Raw genomic sequence first — 13,511 nt, 5'->3', positions numbered from 1 at the left:
ATGTGAGCCTGAGAAAGCCATGACTGAGAAAATTGTGATCTTGACAACTTGTATTATCAACATGGATCTTTCAGTTCGCCACCCAAAACATATTTTATGTATTAATTTTTCTGGGCTTTACTCAAAACGGGCTAGGTCGATTTTGATTGGGAAGCATTCATTTCACACATACACGACTGTTAAATTACAGCTGTGGGGGGCACCTGGGTGGCTCAGTGGGTTAAACCTCTGCCTTCAGCTCAGGTCATGATCTCAGGGTCCTGGGATCGAGCCCCACATCAGGCTCTCTGCTCAGTGGGGAGCCTGTTTCCCCCCACCCCCCGCCTGCCTCTCTGTCTACTTGTGACCTCTCTGTCTCTCTTTGTTAAATAAATCAATAAAATATGTAAAAAAAAAAAAATTACAGCTGTGGAATTTACAACCACCATCAGACTTGCCACTTGATCTAAGTGATGTTTGTGGATATAATCTTAGCAGTCTCCCCTCCTCACAACATAGGATCCTTTCTTCCTTAGTCTTTCTGTCTGCTTGAACAGATCTTAAATTCTCTGTATGAGATTGAATTTTCTTCAAAATTAAACTTCCAAAAGATACAGATGCTTAACCGAGTGAAGATCACAAAGTGATTTTTCAGAAACAGTGCTTATTTTTAAAATTTATTCCTAAAACTACTGGGGATTTAATGGGGAAGTTCCCTATGGCTACTTGGTGCTTGGTTCTGGCTGGTGTTAAGCATCAGAATCTGTAGTAATTGTTCACAGGAGCTCCAACATCTGCATTTAGCTTGTAAAAGATGGGAAGAGAGATGCTTTTGCCTTTTCCCTTAAATTTACATATTCTTAAATTACATCCTGGTGAGGATAGGTTTTTGCAGGCTAGGCCGGTCACCCACCTTGTTCTGCTCACTTGTCATTGTCCTTACTTTACCTCTGAAGAACCGATGTGTGATAGGGACCACGTGGCCTTGCTGCCTGATGGACCAGGATTTGTACTGGTCTCCATCCGATTCCAAAGTGATAACTTCACACTGCGCCATGACTCCAGACTAAGAGGGGACGTACAGCAGATTCAAATACAGCTATTCTCTTAGGGAGGCCATGCCAAAGAAATGAGAGTTCATAGAAATAGCCTTTAGAGGGGCACCAAGTGGGGACGCCTGGGTGGCTCAGTTGGTTAAGCGGCTGCCTTCAGCTCAGGTCATGATCCCAGCATCCTGGATCGAGTCCCACATTGGGCTCCTTGCTCGGCGGGGAACCTGCTTCTCCCTCTGCCTCTGCCTGCCTCTCGGCCTACTTGTGATCTCTCTCTGTCTCTGACAAATAAATAAAATCTTTTAAAAAAAAAAAAAAAAGAGGGGCACCAAGTGGCTCAGTGGGTTAAGCCTCTGCCTTTGGCCCAAGTCATGATCTCAGGGTCCTGGGATCGAGCCCTACATTGGGCTCTCTGCTCAGTGGGGAGCCTGCTTCCCCCTCTCTCTCTTTGCCTGCATCCCTGCCTACTTGTGATCTCTCTTTCTCTGTCAAATAAATAAATGATTTTTTAAAATAGCCTTTAGAATAGAAATAGGGCGTTTTTCTCTTATTACTTTCTCACAGAAATAAGCTCTTCTTCAGTGATTTTTTTAAACAAAAGGATTGTTGGGGCACCTGGGTGGCTCAGAGGGTTAAGCCTCTGTCTTCGGCTCAGGTCATAGTCTTAGGGTCCTGGGATCAAGCCCCGCATTGGGTTCTCTGCTCAGCAGGCAGCCTGCTTCCCCCCGCTGCCACACCCCCGCTCTCTCTGCCTGCCTCTCTGCCTGCCTCTCTGCCTACTTGTGATCTCTCTCTCTGTGTCAAATAAATAAACAAATCTTTAAAAAAAAAAAAAAAAGGATCGTTGCATGTATGATGAGACTAAAATCGGTGATGAGATCATCTCTTTTCTTAGTTTTTTATTGAAATATAATGTATGTATGAAAAAAGACACAAATCATGAGTATTCAATGAGTTTTAACAAAGAGAAGATACCTGTGCAGCCATTACCCAGAATCCTCCACTATCTTCCTTTCTACCTCCTTTTCTCCTGGGGGCGACAGCTATCCAGGTTCCTAACAGCAGTGAATAGTTGGGATGGTTTTGAATGTTATCTGGAGGGACTTAAAACATGACTTTTTTTTCTGTCCAGTTTCTTTCACTCAACACTTGGTACCCACCCATGTTGGTGTCAATGGTCGCAAGCTTATTTCTCCTGTTTGCTGTATGTGGTCCATTGTGGAGCTCTACCTCATTGTATTGGTCTGTTCTCCTGTTGATGGACATTGATTAGTTTCCAGGGCTTGGTTATTACGCATAGTAACTACTACTGTGAACATGGGTGTGCACATGTCTTTGATAGACATAGGTAGACATTTTTTAATGTATTTTTAAATTTAAATTCAGTTAACTAACACATAATGTATTACTAGTTTCAGAGGTAGCATTCAGTGATGGATCAGTCTTTTTTAACATCCATGCTGATTACATCATGTGCCCTCCTTAATGTCCTTCAACGAGTTATCCCATCCCCCCACCCACCTCCCCTTCAACAACTATTTGTTCCCTAGAGTTAAGAGTCTCTTACAGTTTGTCTCCCTCTCTGATTTTGTCTTGTTTTGTTTTTTCCTCTCTTCTCCTATGATCCTCTTTGTTTCTTAAATTCCATATGTGAGTGAGATCATATAATTGTCCTTCTCTGATTGACTTATTGCACTTAGCATAATACCTTCTAGTTCCATCTATGTCATTGCAAATGGCAAGATTTCTCTTTTTTTGGATGGCTGAGTAGTATTGCATTGTATATATATACCACATTTTCTTTATCCATTCATCTGTCGATGGACATCTGGGCTCTTCCCACAGTTGGACTGTTGTGAGCATTGCTGCTATAAACATTGGGGTGTAGGTACCCCTTCAGATCACTACATTTGTATCTTTGGGGTAAATCCCTAGTAGTGCAATTGCTGGGTCGTAGGGTAGCCTGTTTTCAACTTTTTGAGGAACCTCCCATGCTGTTTTCCAGAGTGGCTGCACCAGCTTGCATTCCCACCAATAGCAGAATAAGTATACGCTTCTGTTGTGTGTGCCCCAAAGTTCCTAGAATGGGTCATAGGCTATGCATATGTTCACATTAGTAGATGCTGCCAAGATTGTTCCAGAATGGTCACATGGATTTATATGCTGGCTGTGTGTGAGAGTTCTAGCAGCTCAAGGTAATCATTTTTCTTAATTGCCCCTTTTGTGAGGGTGCTTTGGAGTTCAAATGTAAAGTTAAATCAAGTGTGTTAGTAAAATTAAGAACAACAGTAAATTGAACCCACTAGTTAAAAGTTGCTTTAGTATCACCACTTCCGAAAAAGCTGGTTGTTAACAGATGAGCCTAGGGCGCCATATTTTGTTATCAGCTAAAGGGGCCTTTTTAAAGCTGGGCCAGTGAGGAAGTGGGTAGTGTTTTGGGTGAAGTTCATCCTCAGTCCCTTGTTTAATACAGGTGTCAGTTAAGAATTTTGAGTTTGGGGGCGCCTGGGTGGCTCAGTGGGTTAAGCCGCTGCCTTCGGCTCTGGTCATGATCTCGGAGTTCTGGGATCGAGTCCCGCATCGGGCTCTCTGCTCAGCAGGGAGCCTGCTTCCTCCTCTCTCTCTGCCTGCCTCTCTGCCTGCTTGTGATCTCTCTGTCAAATAAATAAATAAATAAAATCTTAAAAAAAAAAAAAAAAAAAAAGAATTTTGAGTTTGGTCCTTCCAACTGTTGTTTCCTAAGTCCTAGAAAGGTTTGCAGGCCACAGCCTTAGTGTTGGGAGCTGAGGATAATTATCCAGATCAGTTGGCTAGCTTTTGGTATTTGGCCAGAATTTATGGTGTGTGAAGGAAAGGGAAAGGAGCCTCTGAAAAGCCAGCAAGGTTGGGGAAGTGGCGAGAAGGTCAAGACTGATTTATCACTGGGTGGTTAATTTGTCCAGCTCTCTTACTTAGGGTTTATATAATTATGTAGATAAATCCTCCATAATCTTTCCTCCACAAAACTGTCCATCAGTTAGCGGTAGAGCCCATTACAATAGTGGCTCGATGTCACAAATCTGCCGGGCTGTCAAACACATGAGCCTGGGCCCCAGAGCGGTTGGTATAAACCAACACCTGTCCTCCTCTACCACTCCTTAATTCATTCACATACTTAGAATTTTGTGTAGAGAATACTGTCTTTATGCTGTTCTCACTCCTCCTCGGTGCTTATTGTTTGGTCCTGCTCTGAACCTGGGAAGTCCGGCTTTGTGTAGGTTTCGTTTCATTCCTGTCTCTGTCCCAGATGGGTCCGTTCCCTACCAAACAAAAAGGCAAAGGATGTATCTCTAGTATGTTTCTGGTGTATAGGGAGTAAATGGAGCAAATGGAGACCTAGAGGTGGCCACAGGCATCTTTGGACCGCCCTTAGGTTTTGTTCTTCTTGATAAAGTACGTGCCACTGCATTTCATCTTTACATTTCAACTGGAAAACTGTGATTTTATGAAGTGATTTCTAGAGTCAAGTCTGCGTTCTGCCCGTACGACTGCCATTGAGGATGGCACAGGTGAACGGCCCTGGTAGCAGCCGCTTCTGGAGCACACGCATAGCATCCTTTGAGTGCGCCCTGGCCTGTGGTACCTGTGACAGCACGTGGGGAACCAAGGAGAGGGGCCTGGGTCGCAGCTGCAGCTTCCTGAGGTGCTCTTGACTGTGCAGCTTGCCTTGAGCCAAGAGGACCCCTCTGATGGCTGGAGGTCCTTAATGTCAGCACTCCCAAGGGCCTCAGCCTGTTCTTACAGGAACACAACCCGTCAGTGAGTTGAGTCAAAAGGAAATGTGAGCGTAAGCTCTGCCCTCCGCTGGACATTTAGAGTCACTTAGGCACTTTGGAGTTTTTGTGGATCTGGAATGAGCCGCCTGCCTTGGGGAAGCCTCTGTGTGAAAAGCAGAAGGAAAAGGACATGTTGGTTTAGGTACCCTTGTGGTTTCCTTGTGGTTAATAGTAGAATGATTTCTGGAAGTGCCTAAAAAAGCCGAAGTAGGAATGGATCTGAATGGATGAGAACTCAGACATGGTAGAGATGATGTTTTAATGACAAAACTAAAATTAGTGACATGTTGGTTGTTGAAGGAAATTTCAACCAAGGCGTTAGTCACTTGGCTTTTAAGCCCCCAAGTTAGACCCACTTCTGCATTTCTACCCGTGAGAAACCGTGCTCAGGAAAGGATTCCATCCAGTCATCTCTGCCCAGCCCACTCCCTGGACTCCCCACACTGAAAAGGGAAAAGCCAAGTTTTTACTATCTTCGGTGCCTTTGGTCCTGCTCGCATCATGTGATAACAAGGCTGCTGAGCCACTTTCCGGCTTAGCAGGTTATCCTCACAAAGAGAACAGTGAGGGCCCAGTCTTCAACAAAGAGCGTCTGTCTTGGGCGCCCCCGGAAGCCACTGCAGGAGGAGCACTCCCGGAGGAGCCTGGGCTTCCCCTCACTTGGCCCTGATTGTGTTATTTCCGTTCTCCAGGGCACTCAGCCAGGGGATGTGCTGTGGACGGTTAGAAAAGGGAGTGATGAAATGTGCCCAAGATTGGAAATTCACAAGTTCCCTTTCCTAGTTTCATGTTCTTTCCCCACCTGCCTCTTCCATCCCAAAGAATAGAAATCCTTAAATAATATTGCACTAGGCATGACGGGCATCATGCCTTAGTAAAAGATCTAATAAACCTGAGAGAGTGTGAGGGATTTTTCCACTAGGCTAAACCTAATTTTAGCAAACCTTTCCATTTTTCAGGCTTCAGATGCCTGCTGTGTTTTGTGTTTTTTGTTTTTTGTTTTTTTTTTAAGCTTGTATGTAGGTCAAACTCCCACCAGTTTTTGCTTTCATGCTACTGTTTTGAAGCCGTGTCTCATCTCTTTCTCCCTTTCAGCTCCCTTTCTACCAGGGAGGGAAATACCTGATTTTTTTTTTTTTTTTAATAGCAAAACATACAAACACACCCTTCATTTTGTGTGGTAAGGCTACTCCCATGGCTTTCTTCATATATAGTAAGAGGTCATGGCAATGCCTTCAGACAGTGTCATCCTTGTAAAAGTGGGAAGACCTTTGTCGGACACCAGAAAAAACACAGGAATATGTAAATTTAAAAAGACAGAGTTTGCATTACAAGAAATTGATTCTGTCTTCTCTTCAGTCCTCTTTTAAATTCTGCTCCATTTCAAATTTGATCCTTAGAAATCAGCTTTTCCAAGGAGAGAGCTGCTCCTTCAAGACACGGTGGTATAGGTGTTAAGGAAGAAAGAATGAGCCTCGAGGGCGGACAGATCTGGGTTTGAACCTCAGCTCTGTCTCTGCTTCTAGGGAACTCACGAGCCAAATTACCCAGTTCCTCTGAGACTTTGTTCCTTACCTTGAAACTGGGTTCTTTCTGTCTCGCAATCTAGCCAACAACCTAGAGGATTCGATAAAGTAACTGCCATTGCCTGGCAAATGGCAGGCCCTGACTTAGGATGATATCCTGGTCTCCCCGCTATCTGTTCCCTAAATCCACTGTGCTGATACCCAGCACTGTGAGTCGTACAGCATGTAACAGCACTAATCTCCGGATGGCACAGGGACATCGCCCACTCTTAGTGCTCCTTGCTGTCCTGAGAAGTGTTTGTGCAAAGTCCGATAAGCAGAAATAATCTCTTTCTTTCTCTAGCTCTTCCTTTTTGCTGCCACCTCTCCAAAGGAGCCACTGTCCTCTCCCTCACACCCGTGCTCCAGTGGCTTTATTGCCCTGTTACTATAGGAAGGTGGGGAAACTGGTTTTCAGAAGACTTCATTCAGGATTTATAGTGAGGAAAAGAAGTTCCTTGGAACTATTGGGCTTATGGCCTTGGAAAACCGTAAGGCTGCCCTGTCACAGCTTGTTGCCATAAAAATATAGGGAAACGGGTAAACAGGCCACTGCCGCTGAGCAGGTAGCTTTGGAAATGGCACCACTGAGCCCTGCCAGCAAGAGCCATCAGCCTCAGCCCAGTGCCTGTTGCATAGGCATCACCTCACAGGTCTGGGTCGATCTGCAACTGATTCTCCTCTTTGCCAGATTATTTCGTGAATAGCTCATTTCCCTGCTGGAACCCCCACACTGAGCTGCTGGTTGGAGACTTGTTTCCTCTCTGGAGCCGGGTGTGGGTCAAAGAAGTGACCTGTCAGTTTAGTGGCAGCCCGGTTTGCAGCGCACAGTCTGTGGACCCTCCTCCAGATGCTCACCTGCAGGGGGCACTGTGGTCGCAAGCACCGTCTCTGGAGCCACAGGACCCATGGCCCTTCCAGGCTCCCTGTTTACACTTGAGGACATTGGCGAGTTACTCCACCTTTACATCTTCTCCTTTTACAAATTCTGTGACTTGAAACACCAGATGGGCTCCCTCAGTCTGCGAGCTAGAAGTTCATTGTCTAGCCAGACCTGCTTATCTTCCGGAGTTCTAGGGGACAGTCTGTTGCTTGTCTCTTCCAGCTTCTGGTGGCTGGCAGCAGCCATGTGTCTCTTAGAAGGACACTTGTCATTGGATTTAGATTCCACCAAGATAATCCAGGATGATCTCCTCATCTGAAGATCCTTAATCACATCCACAAAGACCCTTTTTCCCAGTATGGTTGCGTTTACTGGGTTCCGAGTATTAGAATATGTACCACATATCTGTTGGGCGGGGGTCACCATCCAGCCCACTGCAGGGTACCATATGTTTGGTAAATTAAAAAATTGCTCACTGCAGGGGCGCCTGGGTGGCTCAATTGGTTGTGTCTAGCTCCTAGCTTTGTCTCAGGTCATGGGATCAAGCATCGCATGGGCTACCACACTCATTGTGGGCGCTCTGCTTGAAGATTCTGTCCCACTGCCCCTCCCTCCCTACTCGTGCACATTCTCTGTGTCTCTCTCTCTCTCTCTCTCTAACAAATATTTTTTTAAAAATTACTGCAGGAGGGGCGCCTGGGTGGCTCAGTGGGTTAAAGCCTCTGCCTTCAGCTCAGGTCATGATCCCAGAGTCCTGGGATCGAGCCCCGCATCAGGCTCTCTGCTCAGCAGGGAGCCTGCTTCCTCCTCTCTCTCTGCCTGCCTCTCTGCCTACTTGTGATCTCTGTCTGTCAAATAAATAAAGTCTTAAAAAAAAAAATAAAGAAAATAAAAAATTACTGCAGGAAGCAGGGCAGTCTTACAACTGATACAGGAAAGAAGAAAACATGGTGGCTAGAACTGAAGTATACACCTTAGGGGGGTTTTTGTTTTGTTTTGTTTTGTTTTTGGAAGGTTTATTTATTTATTTGACAGCACAAGCAGCAGGAGAGACAGAGGAAGAGGGAGAGAACATCTTAAGCAGACTCCACGCAAGTGTGGAGCCGGGCGCAGGGCTTGATCTCATGACCCTGAGACACCACCTAAGCCGAAACTGACAGTTGGACGCTCAACAGACTGCACCACCCCGGTGCCCCGATTTTTTTTTTTTTAGTGCTGTCTATTCTATTAAATCTTTCGCATGAACTATTTCATTTGGGCATAGAATAGTGTGGTGGAAAGAGAACTGGATTTAGAGTTAGAAGACTTGGATCTGATACCTCTTACAAATTCTGTGACTGTCAGAAGGCCCTTAACTTTTCTGAGCTTCTGTTTTCTCTCTGTACAATGAAAATATTTGCTCTCACAGCATGTTGGAGGAGCCAGTGACATAATAAGGCACTGAAACAAATAAACAGTTTCCCCCGTCAGACAGAAAGCCATAGGGTGAGATTGGGGCAGACACCTAGTTTCACTCTGTATAATCTCAAGAAACCCAGGCTCTGGGCACCCTCAGTGACTTGCCCAAGAACACTTGGTCTTGGTTGGGATGACATGGAAATAAGATCATGCTGTTTAGTTTTCCAGTCTGATGAGTTCCCCCATACTTGCCCTGTTGAAGATGGTACTGAGTGGCTGCTGACAGGGATCCCTACTGGTGAGCCAGGAGTTGGGGCAGCCCCCAATTGCTCTTCACGTCCAAGCGTAGACGACCTCTGTCTGACCGCTGAAGCGAGCAGCAGTGGGACTGCACAGCTGTGTGCCTTAGCACTTCTGTGAGCACTCACCTGCTGTGCCCTTCCTTCTGCCTTCTTCCATCCACCAGTAGTCATTCTGGCCTTTTTTGGTAAAGGTGTGCCTTACTCTCTTCAGTTGTCTGAAGAGAGCTGAGAAGGACTGGCAACATATTTTTCCTCACTTGCTCAAGGCCTCTTGTCCAGACTGAACTTGGAAGAAGGAGGTGGCTGGTACCCACTGATGCACAGGCTGTATTGGCTGGTCTAGCTCATGGTTTCCATTGGCCACGAGTCCATGAAAAGTTCTTTTCATCTCCATTTGGGAGATGAGAGCTCCAGGTTTAAAAGTGGGCCTCGTGTCTCCAGCAATGGAAAGTATCTGCTCTCTTCCCTATTACACCACCAGAATACCTTTAGAGAATCACTCTTAGAGACTTAGGGACTCGGGAGCCTCTTGACCGGTGGCAGGGGACTGGCTCCATGGGCCGCTGCCCACATGAGCCTTTGGGATTTGCGTATCTCCCCTGCAGCCCGCCTCAGCGCGCTCCTCTCACTGTGGGTGGCCTGTCCCGTGTCTCCCGTTGCCAGAGCAGGCGTCCTTGCCTGTCCTCCCTACTTCGTCCCTGCTGCGCTTTGCCCGTTGAATTCTCTCTCCTTCCCGCTGCACGCTTGCCCTCTGCCTTGCTCTCTCACCTATTCCCAGGCCGCCTGTGGGTGCTGCCTCTCACCCCTCAGCTCCTGCCATTGTCTGCTCAGCCTGCCCTCACGCAGTCCCTGCTTCTCTTGAAAAGCTCTCTTCTTCTCCTCTAGGCTCCAGCTCCTCTTCTGGAGCTCCTCTGTTCTCAAAGCTGTCACACAGGCCGTCAGCCTTACACTCCCTTCAAAACCTGTCACCAAGACCTGGCCCCATTCTGCGTGTCATCCCCATAGCCCTTTTGCTGTGAGTCCTGTCAGACAGACCGTGGGTCACGTGGCTCTTACTTGAGCACTTTTTTTTTTTTTTTTTTTTTTTTTTTTAAACACACCTTTTTGAGCCAGTTGTTCCTCAGGCAGTGCCAGCAGCGGCTAATAAGGTGATGCACGTACCTCAGGGAGTGGCAAGTGTGAAGGTGCTGCCGGTGAGTGGTAGCTCTCGGGAACAGCGGGGGTGACACTTGTATTGTTTCTTGATGGCATAACTCCAGCTGGGCCTTGTGCTTAGGATAGTCTGCTGTTGTCCTGTCTCTAATCCCCTCCTTCACTCCTTTGCACGTCATCCAAAACCCGAGTCATTCACAGGTATGTCTCAGTTGGCTGGACGGTTTCAGGGTTTTGGCCTGCTCCTTTCGTGGTTTTCCCCAGATGTGCCTTCCACGCTGCACGTCTGTGGAATGTATGCCATGCAGCATATTTGGTAGTAGTGCTTTAATTTCCATGTCCCTCCCTAGATTGATAGCTCTCCATCTCTGCCTGCATGTGGCCTAGTGCCGTGGCCCATGCACGCAACAGCTTTGACTTTGATGATCAGTTGGTGTAAGAATGGGTGGCCGTGTTAGCCCCGCAGTGAGTGCAGTGCCTGCCCTTGCCCTCTCTGAAGCAGTTTGACGAAGCTGTCCTCCAGTGGATGGACCTGGGGGACTCCTCTGGCGGGCTCTTGCATGATTGCATTATAGAGCTCAGAAAGCTGGGCCTGAGAGCCCCCAACTTGCTGTCCTTTTTATTCTGAGACATAAGGATATATTTTGCTTTCTAAAGATTATTCCCTCAAAGATAGTAGACCACCTCTTCCCCTGACTCTTGAACCTCTGGAGTGCTCTTCACTGACACCCCAGTAGTGAGGGCCTCCTCCTGTCCCTGGGTCAGGGAACAGACACTAGAAATAGATGGTGTGAGACTTGAAACTGTGTGTGTCTTTCTTAAGATAGGCCTTTTTCTAGACAGTAACCAAGAACTCCCAGCAGGTTATCTCCAGTACTGCTGTCTACATTGTAACTGATCGGGAGCTATCAGCCCCATCTCCCAAATATACAAGCCCGGACCTCAAGCATTCTTACTTCCACCTGTCTCGGAACTGCCTAGAAACCTGTATTTAGTTTCATACAACTGACCTTACAGACATGCTGAAGTCCCTAGATTTCAAAACAAAACAAAGCACCATAGATTCTCTTTCCTTATTCCATAAAGAGTATCATGTGCCGAGAGAGAGAAGCATGCACTTCCACCTTGGTCTGTGCCCATTGAACTATTCTCCTTTGTTTGTAGCTCTTTAAAACCAAGCCCAGCAGCCAAACCACTGAGTTTAAAGCAGGGTTGGCGAACTACAACCTGTGGGCCAGCTCTGGCCCACCTCCTGTTTTTGTATGGACTGCAGGCCAAGAATGGTTTTTACAGTTTAAATGGTTGGGGGAAACTCAAAAGGAGAGTGTTTATATCTCCTGAGAATTATACAAAATTCACATTTCAGAATCCATAAATAAAGATTTATTGGGACACAGTCTCACAAATTTGTTATCTGTGACACGTGTATGTCATCTATGACTGCCTTCATGCTACAGTGATAAAAGTTGAATAGCTGTGACAGAAACCATATGGTCTGCAAGGTCCAAATATTTACTGTCTGGGTCTACAGAAAAAGTTCGCTAAACGTCCTGAAGGCTCAGCATGAAACTGCAGACAGGAGGTGTTTGACTGTTCCTGTGTCTGGTGTCTCCTCTCGTCAATTTCAAACCAATAGGAAGAGGTGAAGGGGTTGTCTGTTTTTCTCGCTGTGCACCCCCACCCACCCACCCCCGACCACAGTGCTTCATGGTGGGGGCTAGAAGGAGAGGCGTTTTTGTGAACAGGACTTGGAACTTCCAATCACAATCCCTTTATAAGGTTGATTTCACAGTTGTGACCAATATCCTTTCACACATACCCTCCCACGAAGCCCCTGTGGGAAGCTCAGTCTTGACTGGACTGCATGCTGACGTGCAGTAAAAGTCCTCTCCATCCCCTGTGGCCTGTGCTTGGTGTTTTGTGTCGTCAGGAAGATGTAGGACAAGCCACTGTCCACCCACTAACCAAAACGAATGTTTTCTTGTAGGGTGCTTTTCCTGTAATTGCTTCTCACGGCTACCTACCTGTACCAGGATTTAGAGTGGCCATTCGCTCCATAGACTGCCCCATTATCCTTCCTCCTCCCAAAAAACAGAAATCTAGACATAGAGATTATTATAGATTATTGCTCTGTTGGTACTTCAGAGCTTCGGAGGGTTAGGTTTTTGTATTTAGCAGTCCTGTGCATTGCTTTGATCCCTTTCTCCCCGGTACACTTACCTTCATACTTTAAATCTCCTTCCACAGGTCAGATACCAGGTCCAGGTTCCATGATCCCTGGGCAGCCCATGCCGGGCCGTATGATCCCCACCGTTGCAGCCAACATCCACCCCGCTGGGAGTGGCCCAGCCCCTCCTGGTATGCCTCCAATGCCAGGAAACATCTTAGGACCCCGGGTACCCCTCACGGCACCTAATGGCATGTGTAAGTAGCGTGATACTACTACTTCATCACCATAGTGGGGTCTCTCTGGGTGGGCTGGAGGCAAGGGACGAAGGCTTTATTCTCTAGATTATCTATAGTTTAGCAGGTCCATGGACAGTGCAGCCTGTGACAGTGGGTTCCAGAAGATCGGTGTGTGGCCCATGCTCTTCAGCACCCTTGATGAGCCGGTACACAGGTGATGAGTGCAGATGCTTACGGTCATTTGGCCTTGTGCGCCACAGCCTTTGTGGCCTGTACTCTTGACCCTGAGGTCTGTGGAGAGGCCGGAAAGACATTCCTCACCCACTCATCTTTAAGCTGCTCTAGCTCGAATCTTGTTAGACGTATTGAATTGCTGGTGGTTTTCCTACAGGAGCCTTTTATGGATATGGCGTTCAAATGTAGAGGGTGTAAAGAAAAATAAGAACCAGCTTAAGGCAGAAATCACAAGTCTTTTGTAGCTCCTCTGGGATATTGCTAGTAGCGGCTTAGACTCAAGAAGGAGTATTGAGGGGCTATGTTGAGAAGGAATAGGAGGTCCTAGCAGGCTCTGTGGAGAAGGCACAGGTCCTGCTGGGCAGTGTCTGGCATGTGTATGAAGCCAGGGCTTTTCTCCAGTAGATCCTGGTCTCCCCCAATCCTGGCCTCCAGAGGGTTGCTTCAGAAGCTCTGCCCTGTCCTTTACTCCTGTCGATCTCAGAATGATCCCCAAATACAGCCAGTGGTGGCCAGGTGCCCCAGCCACATCTGTGATCCTGATTCATTTACCAGTTCATGTATGTGCCAAGGAATTAGCTCCTATTCACAGTACAGAGAGCTAGGACTCAAGAATTCCTGGTCTCCAGGAGCCTTAGTTGGGAAAACAAGAAATGAGTGAGTAGAGAGTAGTCTATAAGATTTGCAGGTTACCCGAGACTCTGAAGTGCTTTGAGTGTACTGTA

At 46.9% G+C, this 13,511-nt stretch overlaps 1 protein-coding gene across 2 annotated transcripts in view; it reads left to right on the top strand.

The window, feature by feature from the left end:
- The window catches only part of LOC111143825 (SWI/SNF related, matrix associated, actin dependent regulator of chromatin subfamily c member 1), a 172,230-nt gene that overhangs the window by 156,352 nt on the left and 2,367 nt on the right, over positions 1 to 13,511 (top strand). For both annotated transcript variants that reach the window (XM_022497748.1, XM_022497749.1), the window contains exon 27: positions 12,394 to 12,570. In XM_022497748.1, coding sequence (XP_022353456.1) covers positions 12,394 to 12,570 — 177 coding nt within the window. The remainder of the gene's footprint in view (positions 1 to 12,393; positions 12,571 to 13,511) is intronic.

This window comes from Enhydra lutris, unplaced genomic scaffold, assembly GCF_002288905.1.
Source record: "Enhydra lutris kenyoni isolate GAN:26980312 unplaced genomic scaffold, ASM228890v2 scaffoldscaffold10, whole genome shotgun sequence".
Lineage (NCBI taxonomy): Eukaryota > Metazoa > Chordata > Mammalia > Carnivora > Mustelidae > Enhydra > Enhydra lutris.
This window is presented reverse-complemented; position numbering and strand designations above follow the sequence as displayed.